Source organism: Labrus bergylta, chromosome 23 (genome assembly GCF_963930695.1).
Source record: "Labrus bergylta chromosome 23, fLabBer1.1, whole genome shotgun sequence".
In the NCBI taxonomy this organism is placed as follows: Eukaryota; Metazoa; Chordata; class Actinopteri; order Labriformes; family Labridae; genus Labrus; species Labrus bergylta.
Window position 1 is genome coordinate 16,917,751 of NC_089217.1, and position 24,596 is coordinate 16,942,346.

At 42.4% G+C, this 24,596-nt stretch overlaps 1 protein-coding gene across 3 annotated transcripts in view; it reads right to left on the reverse strand.

Moving 5' to 3' along the window:
• Nucleotides 1-24,596, reverse strand: part of gas2l3 (growth arrest-specific 2 like 3) — a 38,578-nt gene that overhangs the window by 10,241 nt on the left and 3,741 nt on the right. Inside the window, exons 1-4 of one of the 3 annotated variants that reach the window (XM_065951413.1) lie at nucleotides 13,380-13,603; nucleotides 13,210-13,287; nucleotides 10,876-10,931; nucleotides 322-508 (exon numbers count right to left, since the gene is read on the reverse strand). In XM_065951413.1, coding sequence (XP_065807485.1) covers nucleotides 322-508; nucleotides 10,876-10,899 — 211 coding nt within the window. In that variant the 5' untranslated portion in view covers nucleotides 10,900-10,931; nucleotides 13,210-13,287; nucleotides 13,380-13,603. Of the gene's footprint in view, nucleotides 1-321; nucleotides 509-10,875; nucleotides 10,932-13,209; nucleotides 13,288-13,379; nucleotides 13,604-24,596 lie in introns of those variants that run through there. The other 2 variants (XM_020651700.3, XM_020651698.3) reach the window with 2 other exon arrangements.

Consider the following 24,596-nt stretch of genomic DNA (forward strand, 5'->3'; position numbering starts at 1 on the left):
ATGGCAAAGACGGATGAAATGAGGGATTTTGTTCCACTCCTGTTTCTGTGCTCTGCTAAAGACCGGTTTGGAAATGACAGCATCCAAATCCAATTACATGGGACACCCGTGTCAATTGTGCTTGGGTATTTTCCTAGCCTCGAGGGGGGACAGTGTTAGCATGCACAGCGCTGATTCACATGCGCACGGACCTGGACTCAGCTGCTCGCTTTTTATTTACTCATGCAAGAGAAAAAAATAACCCAACAACAACCCTGAATCAGAAAAAAAAAAAAACCCTCTAAAAGCAGCTCTCTCTCTCTCTTTGACTGTTTTACTTACCCAGCATGCCGGTGAGCCAGATGGCCAGGTCCTCCTGCATGGGCACCAGGTTGGCTTCATGTCTCACGGCCAGCCACTGGTCGTACTGGAAGACGTCTGCGAGGCCGGGGCCGTGTCTCTGCGCCAACGGGCTGCGAGGGCTCCTGGGACTCAGCAACGGGGCATCGAACTTTTCTCCAAACCATACCTGGAGATCATCAATATTGGAGCTCATTATTTTAGCAATAAATCAATGATTCATGTAGTTTATAAGACAGCAAACAGACACGGTGGTAGATTTGCTCCAGTGATTTGTGTTCGGCAACTGTCTGATTCATTCTCGGTGACACAAACCCGAGCTGTCAGCGCCATTTCTTTTTAAACAGCTTTTTTCCCTCCTCAGGTCAAAATCCTCCATACAAAGAAAATGGTGCTATACTGTTTAAGAAATAAACCTTGTGGGGTTCTGGTTTGTTTGAAAAGACTAACAAATGACCAGTGGAGGGAACTTTTATTTGATTTTTTTTAGACTCAACATTGCAGCTCAAGTTGATATAAAAATAGGAAGCTGAACTTTTTGTGCAGGAAAACATTGAACTGTTTTAGTACAAATAAAAATTAAGTAGGGGCACCGGTAGCTCAGTGGTTAGCCCGTGTATGGAGACTGTGGTCCTCCAGGCAGGCGGCCCGGGTTCAGGACCTTTCCCACATGTCCATCCCCACTCTCCCTCTCAGATTTCTGACGCTATCCATCATCCTATATTAAAAAAAAGGCGTAAGACGGCCAAGACTTTTTCAGCCACAAAGAGTAAGATGTTCAAATTCAAACGGTCTACTAAAGCCTGGCAGAACGCTGTAACAGATTAGCGTGGTGTTTGCCCACATAGAGACGTCTGCCTAATCTAATCTGAGTGCTCCTCTCTGTTAATCAAGGCTTTAATAAAAAGGATGCACTGATGTGAAATCACGGTCCCATTGGGAGTCAAACCGACTGTAGAATAAAGATCCACATCAGATCCACACTCAGAGTACAACATGGTGACAACAGAAATTACGAATACATGCTTCAAAACGGTAATCAACTCGTCTATGGCAGGTTCATTACATCCCTCTGTTAACTTCTATGTGCATGTACGAAGTAATGCATCAGCAGCCACTTTAATCCTTTTAGCTTGAAGGAACATGAAGAGCTGAAGTGTCAGCTGTCTTAAGGCGAACATCTATATCTGCAGCTTTTTGGTATCACTGCAAAAATATAACGTAACAAATGTAAAGTTTGTGCTGTAGGGTTGTCCCACCACACGGTTTTTAAACTTCAATAATATTCTGGTTAAAGCCAAAGATTATCGACACCTGTTGGGATACAAGAGCAACAAAAATGGAAGTCCTATAGGCACCTGATGTCAGGAAACTCCTGCTTTCTAATCACCAAAAAATTGCAGGCAAACTCCTGCACGCTGTGGATTATTTATGTATCAGTTTATTTGTCAGGGAGATGACATTTAGACATTGTTACATCTAATTAAAGTGCAAAATGATGCAATCAATGTAGGACTGGCATTCCTCATCCCTGGTTAGGCTGTAAGAAAATAACACACACACACGTCTAAATTGCACACATTTGTTGTCAACGTATATGTGCAATTTAGACAGTACTCTCTCTCTCTCTCTTTTGCTCATGGCAGCTTTTGATTAAAAATAAGGTCTGAAGTCTTTTTAAAGCTTCGGTACTATTGAACATTTAAAAAAACATGGAGATTGTAACCTTTTAAAACACATGGCATCAAAAAGTACTGAATTTTGGCAACTTTAATTAGTTCTAGTTTGTGGCTTAAATTTGTTAAACGGTAATTGGACTTTTCTAGTCTTCCGACTACTCAAAGCACTTTCACACTGCAGGTCACACCTAAATGTTCACACCCTGATGGGTAGAGGCTGCTGAGTCAAGTGACCATCAGAAGTAGTTAATCTCATTCATACACATTCACACTCTGCCCGATGAAGCAGCGGGAGCAACTCGAGGTTAAGTGTCTTAAATCCAAAGACACGTCGCACATGAGCTGGGGGTCAAACCTCTGACCTTGCGGTTGAGAGACGACTGACTCTACCAACTGAGCCACAGATTTAATTAGCTAGTTTATTGTTTCGATATGTTCTCATCTGATACTTTCTAATGGAGTCTCATAATGTGAGCATTCAGCTTCTTGAACAGTCAAATCTCTGGTGTCTGTTTGACGACTGAAGAAGTCGTGCATTCGTGCATAACTAATATTTACGTTCCGACTGTGAGGAGGGTAACTCTGACTGTGAGAAGGTGCATCATTGTTGTGCACAGGCGCCATGTTACGATCACTGCATCAGTGTTTGATTATAGGACTCCTTCAGTCGGAGTGTTGCAGATTTGTTTTCAATATTTATGTCAAAAACATGTTTTCTTCTCTCCAGGCCTGATTCAGGAGTCGGATTTGCAAATGTAATCCCTTCAGTGAGGCGTTATGGAATAAGCCCGAGCATGTTCTCCGTACAATCCTTCTGTAAACGCCGTACAACATGAGTTTAAAAAAAAAAACCTGCAACAATGTCTCTTGGTAACACCTCGTCGTTTCTTCACCCTGAATGTAGGTTAGCGGTTTGTTCCAAGTGTCTCTACTACGATATTATCATACTCTAGTAACCACTCAGCCTCGCACTGGGAGAATACCAGAGGAATTTTTTTTAGCGACCCATCCATGCAGAGAGGATACATCGGGGATGTCGTCATACCACACTTCACTTAATGCTCTGCTGGACTTTTCAGCACGCTCTGATGCCGCCACTATACGCTCTAACTTGGCCTGGTATCCACTGCGCTTCACTCGGGGAGTAAAATCCACATCTTGATCCCTGAACACCAAATCCCAACATCTTCTTCTTTTTGATGCCATCCCCCCCCACTCCCCATCAAGAACAGCCTTACTGTCACTTATTTCCTCTTTGCTTTCTAATCCAAAAAGGGAAAATGTGAGACGGGTAAACACCGTTGCACTTGACTGCTTCAATGGGCGTCTAGCTCAGGGTTCATATTCCGGGGACTTCAGCGCCTGAAGCGAGACGTTGATTCTGCCTTTGACGCAGTTGTCCCATCATATCCATCCTCTGCTGTCCCATCCATTCCCCCCCCTTCCATTTTTATCCCGTACTTCAGCTCTGCACCGTCTTTTTCACCTGCGAAGTCTTCAACATGAAGTCCTGTGTTGTCTCTTTCTTCAACATTTCAGCACATCTTTTAGAGTCATTATCAGGTTTTACTTCGGCTGAAATGTTGGAGCAAAACTATGAACTGAAATTCAAGTAGCCCAACCCTCTTGGTTTTAGAACTCTGTTCCCTGAAGAGATATGAAACACAGCTTTCTGTCCGTCCCCCCCCACCCCCAAGAGGACTTAGTGGATTTTGTTTTCAACTTTTCAATTGTTGACGTGCATCTCGAGGGGGGAAATCTCCAAAATCAGCAGCAGATGTGCTTTATTAGGACGCAGCCAGACATTGCATAACTGCCTCCTGGATGACGCCCCCGCTTCCACTATATTGACATCTGTTTGAGATACGGCCTGTAATCTGTGTGTGTCCGTCACATGCCACCGAGCAGCGATGAGGATCCACTGTAGTGAGGCGGTTTTGTGTTTTAAGACAATGCAGAGGCTTGTTTCGAACTTCATTTCCCACAAACAAAAAAAGAAACCTTCTGGCCAGTGGAACAGAGAGGCTGTTATGTGATAACATACTCCTGCAGATGGTCGCTATGGAGGCTTTGACTGTGTGTGCCTTCCGAGTGGTGTGATATCACTTCAGGGAGGCGTCAGATCAAACAGATACTGAATGTTTATGGGGCAGAGACATATGGGACCCAAAACATGGGAGCTCAAGGCAACTAGTGTTCAAACTGTAGTGTTTGAATCTAATGATGCTAAAAAGAGTTGCATTTTTACTCGCTCTTGACTTGGTCTCAAACTGGGTGAACTCCGGATTTTAAATCTAGACCGCTAATGAGAGGCTACATTTCCACATCATCACTGTGATCTTTCTAAAAGAACCAATGACTTCAATTCAATCATCATTTTATTTTTATCCCCCCGGTTAAGGCCGCAAACTCTTCTGGTGTTTCGGTCTAAGTTAGGGACACGCTCTAGTCTGCACATATAATGATTTATAGTCTTGGTCCTGGTCTCGGCCTTGGTCTTGGCCTTGACCTTGACTCGGAGCACTCTGGTCTATCTTTGGTCTCAGATAGTGTGGCTCAAGAGGTCTACTACTGATTGTCCTGCATAAATGACAGCTGGCATTACAACAGCAAGTGTTACACAACTGGGAAAGTTCATGTGAACGCCCATTTAAGTCTAAAAATCATTTAGCAGACGCTTTTATCCAAAGCGACGGACATCAGAGAGTAAGTACAGCACAAGCGAGGATCTAAAGAGGAAACAACGTCAGGAAGTTCAAACCAACAGCTTTAAGTTCGATCAGACTCACAGGTGGCAAGTCTGAAGAGATTCTTTAACTGCATGATGAACATGACAACAAATTATACCAGAGGATGAACCAAACCATTTTGAACTACAATGAACCATAATGCAACTCAACGTAATTTTTCAATAAAATCCTACATATCCAATTTTTTCAAAACCCAGGATGCTCAGTTTATAACACGGACTTTAAACATCCAGGTTCAAGGCTATGAAGGAATGATCACTTTGTGTTAGGGGTTTTTAAATTGAATACTTTCAAAGTGACCTTCAGTCTGATGGAAACAGTTTAAGACAGATTTCATCAGCCTGAGCAGCCTCCTCGTGACATGTAAACAAAAAGTCCTGAGACAAATAAGCATTCTGTCCCTTCCTCACTCCAACCTCAGGTGACTCCAACTCTTTCTCATTACTGTAATTTAATAACCTGAATGTGTAACTGAATTGTTGGAGGAACTCTTTGAGCTTCACGGCCCCTGAGTTAGTTCAGTGAAAGGATTAGACACTAGTGATCACAATACAAGACATCCAACATAGCTCCACATCTGTCCCCGTCAGGGCGACCTCTGAACGGTCACGAGAAAGCTGCAAAACCACCTGATTTATAATTGTTAGAAGAAGAACATACATGTTATGTAACGCGGTTCAGAAAGGCAGGCTGCCTGTGGGGCTCTGTGGGTTCACAAAAACATATGTGCTCTGCTCAACGTCCAGCTAATGAGAAAATAAAGCAGTCTAGTGTAGAGTTCACAAGTTACGTAAAAGACGGCTGAACGGTGAGATCATCCGTCCTCATAATGAAAACACCTGACTTTCTACATGTGTATTGTGAGCGTTCAAAGCAGAACAGTGTTGTTCATGTAAATCTGGATCATAACGAGCATAGAGAACATCTCAGCTAATCTGTTCCCAGTAGGTTCAGGAATGTGGGTTAACAGTCCTGCTATGAACCGCAACAATCTTGAGATGTTCAGCTGTTTCTTGCTCTATGTTTACTCGGTACGTTTACTCGGTACGTTTTAGGAGTTTAGGTGAAAAGCTTAAACAGAGCTACTTATAGCAAGAATGGACAAAAATCCCTGAAACAATAAAGTGATTCATCGAGGAAAGGTCGAAAAGGAAAGTTGGATTATGCTAAATATTCCAAACGGGATCAAGGCATTCGGTATAAACCTTAGAATAAATATTCATGCTAGGGCTGTGCCATCAATAGAAATTAACCTTTTGAGAAAATCAGGTACAGTCTGATACAGATTCCGAAGTTAAAAATCAACATTTAGCCGAAAGCAAATTCTGATACAGATGTTCTTCATGTTGTTCTTAGGTCCCCCGTCTGTATCAAGGACTACAATTATTTGTTATTATATTAAACATTAATGAACAATGTTTAAAGTAATTCAAGCCTTCATTATACTTTCTTTGAGAGAACACAAATTCATATGACTTTTTTAAAAACATAACCTTTAATTAAACTGAACAGTCAGCTCAAACTAGCCATCAGATGAATTGGTGCCAATTCAGTTGGGGATGAAAGCTTTTAGGATTTAGTAGAAACATGGTGCAAACACGTGTTGTTGAAGCATGAGAAACAGTAGAGTAACATTAAAACTGTGAGTCACTGCTAATTTAAGATTTCTTTATGGAACACGCCTCATATCATTATCCAAGTATTGAACACCATTATCACATGTCACATATCCTTCTCATATCAGGCAGGCCTCCAGTTCACATAAGTATCATGTTATATAGAGTTACATAAACTGTTCATGACTGTTTGATCTGTTCACATTACTATGAAACTATTCCTTCATGCCATATGTCAATGATTCATGGACGTGACTCATGTGAAAAACAAACAAACTTTAGAAGGGAAGATCTGACTGTTTTTACTACTGCTGTATCCAATATTGAGCAACAACTCAAACTAGGGTTGTCAGACATGTTGTACATGTTGAAATGGAGTTTGCTTGTAAAAATATGAAAGACAATTAACACAAGAAATGACTCATTAAAAGTGAGAGATCAAAGATACTGCAAAACTGGTAGACACTAAGTTTATTTTAACAAATACTTCAGCCGTCACAGTTCTACAGAAACACTTCCCATGGCCTGGCTGTTAACCTTTGACCTATCTCGATCGTCACTGAACGCCAGAGCTGTTTGGTTTGTCCAGGCTGAACTAACAGGGTCACGTTGCTCTTTTCAAACACTACAAGAGCTCCTCTGGTCAATTTCATACCGGTTAATTTTAAAAAAAACTGGGAAAAGGAAGACGTAGCCTTGGTTTTAATGAAGGAATTCTGAGAAGAGTAGCAATAGAGGAGGTGGTTATCGGAGCGCTTCACTTGTCAGTCTGACTGCGCTGAATCAGTGAAACCTTCCTCCAGCTTTCTGTTGGGGTTTTTGCAGATGCTGCTCTTTGATGTGTAGTCAGCTTTGGTGTGAATTTCTGCTCATGCTGACCGCACAGTTCTTCTCCTGAAACAAACAAATGCTATCAAACCTTCCTCACTCACTTCAGGCTAAAACTTTAGAATACTGAAGGCTGCACCGTGACAAAAAAATCCAATATTTGCATCACTAATAGTTTGATTGAAGCTGCACGTTTCAGTAGTTTTATACAAAAATAACATTGTGCAATGAGGAAATGATATTTGGTACTTAATCCATGAATCCATTAACGCTGCAGTTCTTTGACACTCTACGGGTCCTTTGAGCCTCTTTTAGCTCGTTGTTTTGGTCTAGGGGTCTGCAGCACTGGTTGAGACTCACCGCTGTCTCACTACATGTTCGATGTTCTATTACACATTCAATGAACCAAATGAGACAGCAGATGATAGCTTGTGGGGTCACAGCTTACAGCTATCGTAAGAGTTGTCACAGTTGTCATCCAGTTGAACCATTTAGCATTCATTAGGCCCCGTGTCCACCTAGCGTTTTTTTCTGAGCGCCAGCTTTTTTTTTTTCTTCAGTTATTTTCAATGAGTATAGAGCGTTCGCAGCAGAAAGCAGCCGCCTGGATGAAAAGTGCAGCGACCAGCGTCTTTTTCAAAACATTTTTTTTTACAAGTGCTTTACAAGTTGAAAATCTTGCAACTTTTCAGAAAGGCACTTTTGGCATCACCGTCGCTCTTTTCCAACTGTATGATATAAAAAAGTAACGGAGCAGTGTCTGTCGTTGTCAACAGACTGTTGTCATGGAGACAAGACAGGCGAGCAGCACTCTTCTCACCGCACAACCAGCGTTTTTTTTGCATGGAAAAAAAAAAACGCTATAGGTGGACACGGCGCCTTAATAAATAATTAATTTTGGTGCTATGCTACAAGGAGACGACACTGGCTCCATTCTCATTAATGTTCTTCTGTTTAAATCTGTTGTTCAGTGTGTTCTTGTTTTCTTATTTCTGAAATTCCAGGTAAGGGTTAGGAACTAAAAAATCCCAAACCACATCAAGCTCAAAACAAGATTTTTCCTCTCTGCTGTGGCGAGGTTTTCACCTCACGGCAACAATTTGTGACGATCACAAATTAATCTGAAGTCCGTTCAGACGTCCCAGGTTTAAACCAAAACCTGCAGACTTCATACATCACAATGTGTTTTATACTGTTGCATTAAAACATGTGTGCATATGCTACTTATACTTCCATGAGCGCATACATTGTCAGCATGGCTGAGCAGAGCAGTCAGAGTGTGTCTGAGTCTCCGATGTGAGCGCGCTCTACATGAGCAGTGAAGCTCTGAGCCGCACTGTTTCAGTCTCTGCAGCAGCACAGTCTGATACCGATCAATATCCTCACAGGGAGACGATGATAACACGCCAAGTAGGGACAAAATCAGCCAATTTATATCAGAATTCTCAAAAAATTAAAAAATTAAAAGTTTACTAGATTGGTCCAACCAATGAAAACAAAAAAAAAACAGATGTGAATAGACGTGGTAATTGTAGGGTAACTCTGTGGCCCACAATAACGATAAGAGAGAAGATTGAATTAAGTTTTTTTTGTAACTAGGCTGTAATTTTCAACTTTATACCAAAGACTTCATGAATTTGAATACTGGAGATAAAGGGTGGAAATCGCAGGATAACTCTAACACGCCATACGATAAGATACTCGATACAATATGATGACAATCATAATGATACATCATGTTATCTGATTAACTGAAGAATACTAAATTCCCCTGAAAGGATTACAAAAGTCTGAATCACTCAGTTTCATTTCCCTTCACATTAGCCTCACTCGCCATCCTGAAGAACCAGGAAGTAGAGATGTAGTGAGTCAAATGGGCAGGGAAAAAAAAAAATTAAAATATGTTTTGTTTGGCACCAGCGAGTCATCTATTACAAGATGAGATTCAGGAAAACCATGAATTGCTGTATCGAGATTTTGTCTCACCCCTAGATGTGAGATCATTTCAATACATTTGCCACCTGTCGTTCAAAGAGATGCCAAATGGAAAATCCCAGCTGTTGTTTCTGCTGCTACCGGGATTTATGCTTTCTTCAATGTGAACTACTTTATTCCACATTTTTATAAAATAGAAACCATGATTTTGGGCTGACTAGAGCACAGCGTAAATCTAATCACCTGGCATGAGAAAGCAAACCTTTTAATTCACATGATTTTAGAGGTACAGTTTTTTAGCAAGAGCATCCAACCAAAGATCATCAACAACTGTGGGGAAGCTCCTGACAGCCTCGTCAACACATCATCAGTCCGAGAGGCTTCCTGCCACATGTTCTAAGTGCACAGCACTGGGATACATATTTTGCAAAAAGTCCCCGATCCAAGACGGGTTGAGAGCCAGGACTTTCCAAACACAGATGACAGAGAAAAGCCTTTCCCAGCGAGGAGCTGCCATGTGACAAATCTGTAACACGATACGTTTGTTGTTTTGGGTTTTGGGATGTCTGACACTTGGTTGCTGGGAGGGGAAAGGGAAAAAAAAGTGTTGAGCATTCCACCCACTCCTCCTGAAAAATGTGCGGAGAAACTCCTCAGGGTCCGAGCGGAGGAACGTCAGACATGCATAACAACAACAAGGCGGCAAGCTGTAACACAGGTGGGCTCGCCGCAGCTGTCGAGTACGAGACAGATGTCTGCAATTCTTTATTTGATCCGAATAACTCTCACATGGTCCGGGAACTTTTCCCCCGAAGTTTCTCACATAAATTGAACCGTTCTTGGTGTAAAAACAATGACTCACTAGACCGACTGTTGAAGGGCGTTATAAACTACACAATGTACAAACTGACTTCAGGATCATTAACTGTAAACAAGAAGAAGGTTTAGACTCAAGGTCTAAAAAAGTGAAGGAAGCATATTGTTCATTAACCTGCATTTGTGTTGAAAAACATTTACATTTCAGTAAATTAAACATTTTCCAAATCCTTGAGCGTTTAGATCGTCATAGTAACAAGTCATCTTCACTACACCATGATGTCCGTTTTTCATTAAGATAAACCACAAATCAGGCTTTGCTTTTAAGTGTGGCAGCCTGTGATTTGCCGTCACAACCAGCGGCTCTTGTTCAGCTCCCGGTTGAAGTAAAAGAAACTGATCAATGTTCATTTCCTCGTTAAGAACGACAAAATCAGCATCTCCATCAAGTTAACCATTTCCTAAAGATGCACCTAACTATCCAAGCTAGTGCTGGTAAACTGATAGACTAGAGTTTGGAAACCTCTGTCTCCTCTCCAGGAATGCATCCTCATCTCAAATGTGTTCTCTATTGGCTTCTTAACAGGAACAACTTGGCAACAACCAATATGCCGGATCAAGGGTTGGATATAATAGAGCGTCAACCAATAGGAGACTTTGTCCACTTGATGTAGTCTTTGGTACTGATGTGTACACTTCCTACAGATTTCTTCCTGAGGTCTAAAATGTCCACAAGAGAAAGGAAATTGTGAAGTTAAAGAACTTTCAAAACTCAACAGATTGGATCAGAAAAATCAACAAGCCGAATGCTGCTGATCCCTGATCCCCCAACTTGTACCAACGGACTGAAGGACTAACATTTCCTCTCTTGGACCATCAAATTGCACCTTGTCATATGGGAGAATTGCCTACCTGAATGCCAGTCTGGACAGCCATGACTGTGATCGCAGATGATTCACTTCTTCATTCTGTGGAGAAAAAGAGAGAGAATTTGGTTTAAAGAAATACCAAATACCATGTACTTCTATCATAGTGTGTTTTTTTTAAAAAATGTTATTAGTTTGGGGGAAAAAAGTTAGTTCAGATGATTTTTCTGAAAAGCGCTCATCAAGATCCAGATGGTAGCGATTCTGGGCTGGTTGGGCAGCACCAAAGAAACTCTGAGATGTTAACAATCATCTGGTTTGTACTCCTTCCAAGAAGTTAGAGAAAGATCTATATCCTACCAATGTCTGCATGTACAGTAGTGCTGGGAGGTGATTAGCTTAGCTTCTAACGACTAGAAGAAGGGGTTAAAGGAGGTAAAGTACGTATTGGAACTATTTCTTGGTTAAAACTGTGAAACAATTTGCAGACATAATCTTAACATCACCCTGAAACTGCCCTGGAGCCCTCTCAGATTTTTTCAGACAGGATTTTTCTCATATCTCAGTATTTAAAAAATTAGCAATTAAGAATTTTGTGGAGGTTGCCGCAGACTGATTGAGAAAAAAATACCCATTCTGCCTTTGATTATAACGGATTCAAAATGCAGAAAATGGCAGATTAAATGAATGTAAATCCAGTTAAGATTGGAGATATATGAAATGCGCTTTGACTTGATGATAGCTCTTTTAGCATAGGACAGCAGCCAAGTGATTTATTTAAATCTCAACTATTTTCACTGTCATATAATATCAGTCAGAGTCGTGATTTTGCAAAATTTAAAAGCAAAAAGGGAAAATCATAAAGACAATTATTTAAATGATTCAGCAGCAGAATTTGGAGTATAGCACAATCATTTAAAAAAGCGTAACTAAATCAAACTACGGTAACATACCGATAATGGGAAAATGAATGTAGGCCTGGGCGATATGAACATCTTCATTGTGATAACATTTTTAGTCATATCAGTCGATATCGATAATTATCACGATAAATGTCAAATCATTATTTATTTCTGATTTGAAGGCTGATTTTTGCCAGATGGTTAATTATGGTTTAACCTTCTTTTTTTGGCAGAAAATGACAAAATATAGTTCAACAGGAACATTTTCACAATCATAAGCAAAGTGCGAGACTTTACTGTTGGGGAGTAACAGTAACTCGCCCGGTGCTTACCGAGGGTCCACTAACACTCCATAAAAGATCTTTTTGGCACCAATTAATCTGCAAAACTGATTCACCGGTGCACCTGTTGTTGGTAGCCAAATCTTTTTGGTGTATGGTCCAGCCTTGGCCACCTGAGCCTTCTGACTCGTGGACAAGAGAAAGATGTGGGAAATCCCTGTGAATGACCTGAAAGCTCTCAGGCCATGCACCGATTATCCAGTCAAGTCCGTCCAGTCTTTTTAACCAATTTCAGACATGTGGCTCTTCAATCTATAGTACTTATCTGTTCTCACTATCAGAGTGATTTGCTCTGTTTAAAGTGTGTAATCAAATTTACAAGACATTTAATCAACTCATGCAGGATGTTGTAGTTACTGAGTTGGGAAAGTTTAACAGGAAGTAAGATGAACTCAGGGCGCTCAGGATGCTGTGAACGGCCCTCTGGGTAAAAAAAAAAAAAAAAAAAACCCAGTCGGGATGTTGTTGTTTTTACTCAACACAAAGTGAGTTTTAGAGGATCAGACTTTCTCACGAGGAAGTGATGCGGTTAGTCTAGAGTGCTCCTCTCTGCCCTTTCCCATACAGGATGTGAAGGATTACCCTGACGCTCAACTGTCCCCGGGGGTCTGCGCACGACAAAGAGAGGCAGTGGGTGGGTGGGTGGGTGGCCCGGGGGGGAGAAAGCAATCACAGGCACATAGATCCTAATAACACTGATCATTTGGTCAACACAGCTGAGCCAATAGTCCCACACCAGCACCAACAACCCCCACCTTCCTCCGGCAAATCTCACCTTGGCCTGAATCGAGCTTAAATTCTACAACACAATGGGTTTGTACAACTTCAAAACTCTGAGAGTTTCAACTGATTTCATCATGCAAAGAGTGATGAAATGATTGAGGAAGAAAGTACTCAAGGAATTTTAGTAAGTGGTAGCACATTTGGTTGGTTAAAAAAAAAAAAAAGTTAGATTTGATCAAGTTAAAAAATGTTTCCTGCAGGGATTTTGATTGCAAGATGTTTTCTGTTTTACTTTTACCAAATACAATCATGCACCATTGTTTTTAGCGATACTACTCTGGCAACAAAACACATTTCAAATGTGAATGTGCTTCTTATTTTCAAGTGGCATGCATCCAGATATCCCAAACCCACAGATCCTAAAATCAAAATTCTCAGCTGTCCATCAAAGGCCTGCCCTGGAGTGCAGCGTCCAGTCACCCGACACCAAAACTGCAGCCCAGAGGAGAGAAGATGCAAGTCAGCGCACAAGGACGGGACGGGACAGGGTGGGTTGGGAAGGATGACAACACAAGAAAACCTACCTCAGAACAAAAACAGAAGAGTACCATGCGAGAAAAGTGCACCAAACAACTCCAATAAGCCTCAAAAGCACATCCTCGTCGATACAGAGCAACAAAAAGAAAAACACAACACAGCGCTACGCTCAATGCTGCCCAGTCAGAGCGGTGACTCCTGCCTCTGTGTTTCCACGAGTGAGCGGGGAAGGGCAAGACAGCGAGAGCATGATAGGGAGGGAGGATGGATGAGAGGGAGGGAGGAGGTGCAGAGGGAGAGCCCTGACTAATGAAGTGGCTGCGCTTCGCTAAGCCCTGTCCGCCTGCTCCCCCCCCCCCTTCGCTCTCCCACAACAATCCTGTCATGGCGGGACCCTCGCACAAAGCCTCCATTGTTTTGTTAGCTTGCCACCCTCCCCACCACACACACACATTTCTGAACACTTCTCCTTCTTCTCATCTCCAAGCTAGCAGCAAAAAACCATGAACTCCCCAACCAGGATGCAATGAAATGGAATGAGATGGGATAGGGAGGGGGGCAGGGGGGTACCTACTTCCTATTCATCCCCCCATAACACTCCCCCAGCCTCCCACACCAAAAGCAGAAATTTGGGGGTGTGAAGCAGGAAAACAAGACGTGCAGAGCTCATTCCTCTGGTGTTTATTGTGATGGTTGTCATTTAGGTGTAAAAAAAAAAAAAAAAAAAAAACCTGTGTGTCCATGTGGAAAGTGTTCCAACAGATCTACACTGAGGAAAACAAACTCCAAGGATAAGAACAAAAAAACATGACACCATAGTTGATGAAAACAGATGTGTTTTCTGCAGCTGTTTCAAACAGATTTGTAACAATGAAGCAATAGTCCTTAAAACTGTGGGTACAAACAGCCCACCAGTGTCTCCATGGGTTATTTCTAAATGAGATCTTTTTGTCTTCATCTTGATTTTTATTTTCCAATATCAGGCAAGTGAGTTATCCATTAAAGCTCATGTAAAGAAATGTCTGTTTGTCTTGATTTTGGCGCCCCCTGTGGACAAAGCAGCAAGTCTCGTATTTTGTCTTGTGTTTGAATGAGTTAGGTTTGTATACTGATGCAAAATCATGTCCAGCTTTCTTTTAACAGCAGATTTCCTGGTGTGCTTTTAATGGCTACATCCGACACCTACACCCCCCCCCCAACAGCAGCGATTTCCGAAATCCAAATAGTCAACCTTATTTCTGATAGTCACATTTGCTTATGTAGGTCATAATGAGGCATCGAAATAAATAATAGTCTGATTTATTACCAACTAAAGAACTCCTCCCAGGACCTCTAAATGTGGTTTTATAAATTCAAGCTAGGGCTGGGCGATATGGCCCAAAACTCATCTCAATATTTTTTCGCTGAATGGCGATACTCGATATGTCTTTTATTAACAGTCAGTTGCACAAGTTCAACATGTACATGAAAACAAACTACCTGTTTGTGAAATTAATACATTTTCTGCATAAAAAAAAATAAACACATTTGTGTCCTTTGTTATCCATTTAGTTTGTTGAGTTTGGCTCAGAGGGGAGAGAGAGAGAGAGAGAGAGAGAGAGGGTGAAGAGGGAGAGACAGTGAGATGAGAAATAGGTGAACTGGCAGCTCTACAGAAGACGTGTATATAACGTTATTTTAATGCAACATGAACTATATCGATATTAACGTTATTGTTCTAACATATATCTGGATTGAAAATATATCGATATATCTTAAAAACTCCATATATCGCCCAGCCCTAATTCAAGCCATGTCAAATTCATACATTCTCTAGATCCTGACCTATCCTGTATAAAGAAACAATGGAAATACATTTTGTTGCATCCCTGAAGTTATTTGAAGTTCTTTCTGAGAAATACTCCGTTATAAGCGCCGAGGGAAAATCGGTCTTGATAGATTCCTCTGCAGAAAAATAAATAAGTTCCAACTTCCTGCGTTGGTATTTTAGCTTATTGTGTCATCTTTCTTGATTCTGTACGATCTTAAGGTCACATATGTTTTGATAGTTATGCTCTAACTATTACCCCCCCCCCATATTAGATCAATTTAAACTGGATTATGAAACAAAGACGTCCCCCATCCTGATGCAGCTGCCCCCCCCGCTGCCTGCTCATTATCACCATGGCGATACATGCAAATGTTCCTAATGCAACATAATGATGTCATCAAGAAAAAGCACGGTGAGATGACAGAAGAGACTAGTCGTGGCTTAGTGCTGCAAACACAAGAAGGCTCTATGTTTTAATGTTGTTATATTGGATTGATTTAAACAGGATTATGTGATGATCTCCTGCAGCCGACTCCTCAGTCATCGTAGGGTTAATACCACATGTTGACTTGTAGCATGAACAGTACATCCCTCTCTCTCTCAATCCTTGTATTCTCTCATTTTGGGAACATACGGTCTGAAGACATTACATCACATTTCCTTGGGCACAAAGTCCTGCACGAGAAACTAAAAAAAAAAATGAAAAAAAATCTGAAATTGGCCTGAAGTCTTTGACATTTAGCCAAAAGACAGCTGCACATGCTCTTTTCATTCATGCTACACTTTGACCAGCAGATCAAACCATTACCATCAAGAAAACACAAAATGCTAAAAGTGATCGCTTGTCTTGTTAAAAATTGAACACATGTTTTTCAGGATCAATGGGGAACCAAATTAGGGAGAACAACTTTCTGGCTTGTGGAAAAAAAAATACGATAAAAAAAAAGTATCATCGATAGAAAGACGCAAAACCAGAACGTGGCATGTCGGCAAAGCTTGAAAATATTACAAAGAGTATTTTTTTGTCTTTCAAACCCATGTCCTCGAGGCTATTGGAGGCAGGAACAGCGACAGAACAACCCATTTAGGATTTCAAAGGATTGGAAAAGTATTCAGAAAGGGCTCTGAATTCTTTTCAGCATTCAGGCGTTTGTGAAGGTTCACACTCGACAACGCAGGACAAAAAAAAAAAAAAAAAAAAAAAAAAAAAAGGGCAAATCTTTGGCTCTGGACTCCAGTTGTGTGCATCTGGGGCCCCAGCAGAGCCTGAGAGCCGCGACTCCCTGCGGGGACCAAAGGCACCCACGCACAGTCAAATGTCACAGCACAGAGGAGGACGACAGAGCCGGAGCCAAAAGAACCGGGGGAGGCGAAGACAAAAACATCTTTTATGATGGTGAACTTGGGAGCGGCACACTGGAAAGGGCAGGGCGAAAGACACGGCGACCACGCACATTCTCCAACGGTCACTGGGGGGAAACACATGGAGCCATGTTGGCACTCTTCAGACATCTATAATGCTTTCTCCTCGATGATGTAGGCACGCAATAAGGCTTCACAGAAAGACCATTTTGAGATCTGGTTTTTGGAGTTCTTCGGGGCCAAACATGCAACTGAGCCTCTTTGTCTGTCAAATGATACTGACCTCTGCTGAGGAACAAGCTGTACTTCTTAAATAGACACTGACATGTTGGGTGTTTTTGTTAAAACTGCAGAGCATTAACAACTCTTAAAACATCCACATTAAGATAAACACGATAAAGAACTTTCACTTTTTGTTCCGGTGCAATCAGAGCCATTCCTTGTTCCCATTTCTGCAGCCACTTTAGGATTAACTGAGTAAATGAGCCACAGGAACTCGGTACACAAAAGACCCCGGTCAGGTCTGGGGTGGATAAACCTGTAATTCTTGTTATGAGGGAAAAAGAAAAGCAGGTTTAATCCACGCAGGAAGGCTGTGATTTCCTGATTGAATGAACGCACGCTTTGAGCAACAACTTCCGACAAAGTTTCAAATATGACAGAAAAGATTTTCAGCATGCATGTACTGACACAACAGATTCAAGTAATGTGTGATATTGAGATGTTGGATTGTTCAATGGCTTTTCTACTGTGTTTTGTGATTTTTGTGTTGTTTTTAGATAAGGGAATTTCACTTCCTTTGTTCAGACTGAAATGTAAATCAAACTGTTCTGACTGCTTCGAAAAGTTACATTTAAGTCACTGACGTCATAATAGTACTTATTTGTTAGTGATGATAGTTGAGGCGACGATGATGTGGATTGTTATGAATCCAGTTATTTATTTATTCTGCCTTTTTAAACCTCTTCCTCTCCACTCTGATCCATCCGGCCCTCCAAAGCCGTCACCAGACAACCAGAGGAGAGCTGTTTAAAGGCCCCGACACACCAAGCAGACGGTAAAGAACTAGTGGCAACTAAGGCTGTCGGTGGATTCATCTCACGTCGCCTCTTGACACCTTTGTCTTGGCTTGCAAAGTTGCATTTGAACACACTGCAAAGACTACAGCCGACGGCCAACCACCACGTATGTCCTGTATGTGTGAGGGGCGGCGGTAGAAGACCATTTTCACACCGCTGTCGGTCACCAGGGCTACTGATCAAGAATAATGTCTGACAAAAAGTTTAAAATGGCGCTGGCGTTGTAAGCTCTTGGTCTTTTAGTGGAAAAAGAAAAGAGGAGACAAATATAAGGAAAAACCGCACTAATGGATGAAAGCGTGGATTACAGCGGCATGCTCAAGGGGCTTTCCTGAACCTGTGACGAGAGCTGGAGAGAAATTAAACCTCCCAACAGCCAATCAGAGAGATTCCTTTCACCGACCGCTGATTCAACATGTCCAATCGGCCCCCCCCAAAAAAAAGGCAGACGGGGGCCAACGGAGCCGGACACGCCGCAAAAACTAGGTGGACGACCGCTCACTGACAGTCCAACTAGGACCGACGGCCGACCATCTCCTTGATGAGTCAGCGCCTTTACATTAAAGATCACACCACTATTGGCATGAATCAAGAAGAGTCAATAAAATCCGCACTAAAGACTCACTGAGTGTTGCCTGACAGACATCAGGGAGGAGATTCTTCCTCAGAAAACACTCTTTACACATGGTCAGGACACCAGAGGTCATCAACAAAAAAAACTTTTTCTAACTAAATACATCGCCTGATTTAAAAAGGAGGGATCGGATAAACAAACTGCCAGAATCTAATTATCTAACGTTCCTCATTCAGACTCTTATTTTCTCCTCTTAGTGCTCCACAATAATCCACTTCCTGACCGGAGAAAGGTGCTGAATAAATTAGAGGAATTGCTTTTGTCCTGGTACCAACGAGTGTTATAATAGACTTGGAGTCGATTAAAGGAGAGGGATCTAGTTAGAGCTTTCCAGTTGCCTCATCTAAACATAGAAACCATGTGTGTGTGTGTGTGTGTGTGTGTGTGTGTGTGTGTGTGTGTGTGTGTCTGAGGGTGGGGGTGAGACATCTGTCCGCGTGTTCCCCGCGCAGGTCGTCTCTTTCTCTCTGGTAATCATTTAAGAGGATCAGCGCTATTCCAGACGGCCGAGCACACATCCACCTCCACGCCGCCGCCGCCGTCATCATCACAACACACAACGCAGCACGTGGCACACACATGCAGCCGCCGGCGCTCCCGCTGCAGCATGCGTGCACCCGTGCAGAAGTGCAAAATGAAATGAGAACAGATTACGTAATGAAGACAAAGTTGAATGCTCGGGCGGCCATGTCCGTTTACATTTGGAACCATAGGATGGCGTGTGTGTGTGTGTGTGTGTGTGTGTGTGTGAGTCAGGGGAATACAAATGGAGTACGCACGGGTAGAAATGAAACCAAAGTGGACCATGTGCAGTTTGGAGTATCTCCAGGGGAATGTCATGTGCTCTTTGTGGGTGTTTGACTTATTCCAACTGAAGGCTCTCTCTTTGAAGTACTACACAGTTTACAGCCACCTTCACTAAGAAACAACCGAGAGTGTCTTATGTTCTTCTGATGGCTGAAGTCAGTGACAGTGTCCACGTTCCAGAAAGATCTTTGAAGAACGTTTTCCAACCCCCCCTCCAGGGAAAATGTTTGAAAGTATGAAATGTCTAATGCAAAAAAAACAACAACATCAGTACATACATGCTAACTGTTCCAGAATCATAATGTGTCCTTTTTCATTTGCTGTATGGGAGAAAGTTGAATATGCTTTAAAAACTGGAGATCTCAGCTCATCCACGATGGTCCATTTTCTTTCGCCCGCCCCGCAGGAGACACAATATTGCACTGGTATCTAAATTCTGCCACCAGGGGGCGCTCAATCAAAACAATAACGAAAGATGACGTCGAGGCTGATCAGGAGTCATCAGGAGTCATTATATCTGCTACGCTACCCCCACCCCCGATGAAAACCAAATCAACATTGACCATAGTCAAGAGGAATGGGCGAAACAGACCTGAGGAAGTGAATATGTTTACAGACAATGTATCCGAGTATAATTTACAGCTTTCAGTAGAAGCTCCTATGGCTGGGAATATTTGGGTGTCTCACAATTCGATTTCAATTCTTGGGTTCACAATTCGATTCGGAATCCATCTTCTATTCAAAACGATTCTGGATTCACGATTCAGTCTATTTTTGAATTAGTACTGAGTTCAGGATCTACTCCAGTCATCTGTGAGACTGGCTGAATTTATTGCTGCTTCATTTAGCATTCTACTGAGTTACAGAGCTAGCTTTAGCACTTAGCAGGGAGTGACTGATTAGCCAAAAAAAAAAAAATCTGTTTTTGGAAGTTATGTATCGATTAAAAATCTCACAAAATAAGAATTTTCCATTTTTACATAAATCAATTTTATCCCCCACCTCTAGTAGATCCCCTTACCTAATGCAGGGAGGGGTCTTTAGCGTTGCCATGGAAACATCGGATGTTATGTCAAACATGTCGTCTCTGTCATGGCGGCTGCCACAAAAGAAATGGGCTGTTATAACTAAAACATTAAGGATTTCTCTGGCTTTGATGACGGCTAACATAGACATAAAAAAATCAAGAACATTCAAGAATCTGTTATCAAGACGCTACTCAAAGTGGGAGCATTTTTGAATTATTAATCCTGATAAAACATGAATTTCTACCAGTATGGAATAAAAACGATCTTTTGCCAACACTCTTACTATTGTCATGAAATGCCGTTATATGATTTAATCTTATTTGTGTTTATAACACCCTTCAGTCCTGATTCTTTGGCAAAACTCCTGAAGCTTGTTAGTTCAAACACTATGTTACTACACAATGTTAATTGTAGCTTTTGGAGGCCCTGTTTTAAGTCATTTTGATACCATGAGCAGACAGAAACGGGTGAGTAATATCTTTGTGTGTCCTTGCGGTGTACCCGCGGTGAGAGGTGGCTGCGCTCCAGCTCTCAGGGCCAATAAAACCTCCTGCCACCCTCAGCCTTTCCCTGCAGTCCAAAAGGGTTCTGCTGGACCGTGCTTCCCCCAAGAGAATACCAACTCCTCATCTATTAAACTCCTTCCTGCTGAGCCCTTTGTGTCTGGACTTAATTACCCCGTCAGAGGAGCGTTTCATTTAAAGGGCCGGCCTCCCCCCCCCCCCCCTCTTTTCATTACAGATGGGGCCCCGGGTGCAGTGTGTGCTGAGAGAAATTCATTCAGTTACCCAAAGTAAATAAATGTCAGCCGTTTGTTGTCGTACAGAACCCGACATCTTCAATCAAACTATACTTTCTAAAGCTGCTCACTCCCCCCCTGGGCCTGTACAAGCCTGCTCATGATGGTCCTCTAAACTAAAAGACTATCCCCCTTTCAAGCAGGATTAAAACATTTCCTGGCCTCCTTCCTTCTCGTCCTTGTTCAAGCCGTCTCTCCTTAGAGGTGAGACAGTGGGAGTAAAGTCCATCTTAAAGGCTTGAATGAGTAGGAGCCACCTACCAATCCCATTTTGATTTGTTGATGCTAATCCTTGGCTCGCCAACACGCCACCGGGTCACCTCCGGGGGTCGCAGAAAGACCCTTGGTTCTGAGCCGCCATGACTGTCCTTGGCGTCAAACAGAAGATGCAATCAGCCATCTATTTATTCAAAACCTGAAGGTCTCCTGACTGCTTCTCTTAAAAAAAAATAGAAAACGCTGCTTCTGAAGGAACGTCTATACCAAACGTTATCGCTGCTGGTCGATCTCTAGTGTCAGAGAAGTAAAACTTAAGGGGCGCTGGATAGCCTAGCGGTTATGTAGCGCCCCGTGTACAGACTAGAGGATATAGTCCTCGTCGCAGTGAACGTTGAATTGTAAATTTACAAGCAACGCGAAGCTACGAGCAAACTAAAGAGCTCTACCGTTAGCCCGCTAACACAACAATGCAGCTCAAGACAAGGACAATCATGTCAGCCGCTTGCGCTTAATCATGGTGTGTTCCAGTTTGATAACTCCTTTGTGCAAACGTGAGGGGAGATGGGGTTGGTGGTGTGTCGCTGGAGGAGAGCGGAGGAATCAGTGTGACGGAGGACAGCAGTTTGTTTTGGTTTCATGCTGGTGCTCAAGGGCGACTCCTGCTGGATCAAAAAGTCACACATTCAGCCTTTAAGTAATGTAACGAACAAAGCCAGCAGGCTCTCTCGATGAAACACAGAGGACTTTAAAAAAGGTTAAGTACTAAGGCCCTATTTTTACATATTAGTCACCACTCAAAAATGACTCAGACACTTTAAAGAGCTTCTTTTTGCCATTTATAGACTTGAAATGTTATTTTTCCTTCACAATAGGGAAGGGAGGACGATGGAGATGAATCTTTTTTTTTTTTAATCATGAAATGCCATCGTCTTCCCCCAACAGTCTTTACATCACTCTCCACAAAGCCACCAAACTCCATTGACAAAAACAATCATTGAAAGTCGAAGGAGGAACGAGTCGCTGCTCTACATCTTCCTCCATCAGAAACACGGTTTGTTTTAAAGACGGTTAGCTGCTCTACAAGAGACGATAACAAATAACTGACCGAGTTACAGAAGGGGTAGAAGAGCAACTCCCTCGTTCTGGAAGATAAATCTGATGGTTTGGTCGTAGAGTCGGATGGTTCTGAAGGGAGTCTCTGAATGTAGCTTACTGAAAAGCTTCTTACTAAAAGCCCTTCTAGCGGTCGTACTCTGATCTTGATCGGGTGCATTTGCCCTACTAGTCCAGTGGCAACCATCAGTGTTGAATAACGAAACCAATGCAGAAGGGCACAAACCTGGGCACAATTTCTTTATTGGTAAAAAGTGTAGGGAGTGATAATTGCCATTTGAAGGTGAAATACTTCTAGCCCTTGTTACGCCTCTGCTGCAGGCTGCAGGATGGAGGGGCACAGTCCCTCCAGCACCGATCATCCACTGGAGGTAGAGTCAAAGGTGAAGCGAGTGGAATGAGCTGGTGATGTGCAACGTCAGAGCCAGAAGGCACTTACAGATACAATATGCAAGTACAAGGGCGTAACGACCGCAGGACTTCATAACGGCGCTGTTGCAGGACCGCTGTCTGTAAATGGCTAATATTAAGGCTAAGAGTTGTTCATATGTTTGCATAATTAGGGGCGTAGCTGATTTGACTCCACTTCTGTCCTCCTCTAAATTAATCAAAAGTTGAGTTGGCTTTTTTCCCCCACATGGCGACCGCTATTGTCAGGCTTCAAAAGACTTCCCTACAAACCAATGGGTGACCACAACCATGTTTTTTGTAAAGATTCTATTTTGGGGCTTTTAATGTCTTCATTGGAGAGACTGGACAGTGGATAGATTCAGAATTCTCAGAGGGGAATTCCCCTTTTAATTTTAGAGTTCCTCAAACTGTTCTATAAATAAGCTAACTGAACACACTGTCCAGTTTAATGAGATTAAACACCTCTTTCTAACCCTGAATCTGAAACAAACTTAACAGTTGTGGTTAAAATGCAAAATATGTTGAACATGAGCCACGAGAAAATGTGCTGAATCGGCTCTACCACGAGCATTTTTCACAAGTTTAGCTTCATAGGATAAATGAATGAAGTGAATGAATGAAGTGTGTGTTTGTAGTCAGATGACAATCATATGTTCTGGTTTGTTTGCAACACACACACAGAGTGTAGCTAGAGAGTTCCTTATGTCCCCAGTAACCTACACATGGAGACACATCCTCCTCAGAGTGTTTACTGGGACTGAAGCAGATCACTACGTCTGAACATTTTCTACATGTTTCCCTCCACTGCACGGTGTTTGGCGATCAGTTAGCCGAGTCAATCAGAAGTCACCGACACAGGCACTGCATCTTTTAAGCTGCAGCGGACCAGGCAGCATGCCCACTCTGAGGTGTTTCTGCTGACCTCACACACACACACACACACTGAAACACACACAGAGGCCGACTGCCTGCAGTGACAGAACCGTTGCAGTCGCAGCCCAGGCGGCAGTTTAAAATACCTGAACACACAACAGCGCCAACATGACCGTTGATCTTTTCTCAGTTACAAAACAACGACTGACGGGCATCCCATAATGAACAGCAATGAATCACACGCATGAATTTTATTAACCGAGGTGTGGAGCTGTTGACTGATTTTAAGCATTTCGTATCCAGAAACTTTTTTAAATGTTGTCACTGTGAATAAGTTAGCCAGTGTCACACAGTTATGCTAGTTGCTAATAATCGTGGATAACATCCCCACAATTAGGACCTCACAAAGTCCAAACACACCCCCACCCCCAAGCTTTGCCGTGTAACAAGCTTTATCAGGGTCACCGCTGATAAGCCCCCGTCTCCCCTTCCTAACCATTTACAGAAGGTCGAGCCAAGGAGACCCGAGAGGTCAAGGGTCGCCGAGCTCAGCCTAATTAGCTGCAATTCTTTGTCACAATAATAATCCTTGTTAGTGTGTGTGTGTGTGTGTGTTGGGATTGTGGTAGGATTTCAAAACCGGGGCACCTTTCACCTTAATCATCCTGTCCAGCGCTTGTTGACATGTCGGGAGAAATCTGTGCATCTTTAGATCTTCAGTGATCAGAGAAACAACACCGTGAAGACGGAGGCGGTAAAAGACTCGACTAAGTGAGACCAAAATTCAAACTGAGGAAAGTTCACTGCTTGTAGTCAGTCAGCCTTTTCACTCCAACAGTTTAACAATAGCTTTAATTGATAAAGTGCATTTCAAGAACATTTTAGGCTTCAGTGTCTTTCTCAAGGACATTTCGACACACTTCCAGGGGAGAGATTGCCGACTCTACCGCTGAGCCACAGTCTCAGATGGAGCTCAAGCTAGCCAAACTAGCTACTTTCAGAGTCATTTAGCACCAATATAGCTGTAAAAAATATATATATATAAAAATGTAGGACTTTGGATTCCGGAGATTATTGTTTGGGAGGCACAGGTTAGTGTAAGAAATGAAGAACAGCTAACAGCCATAAA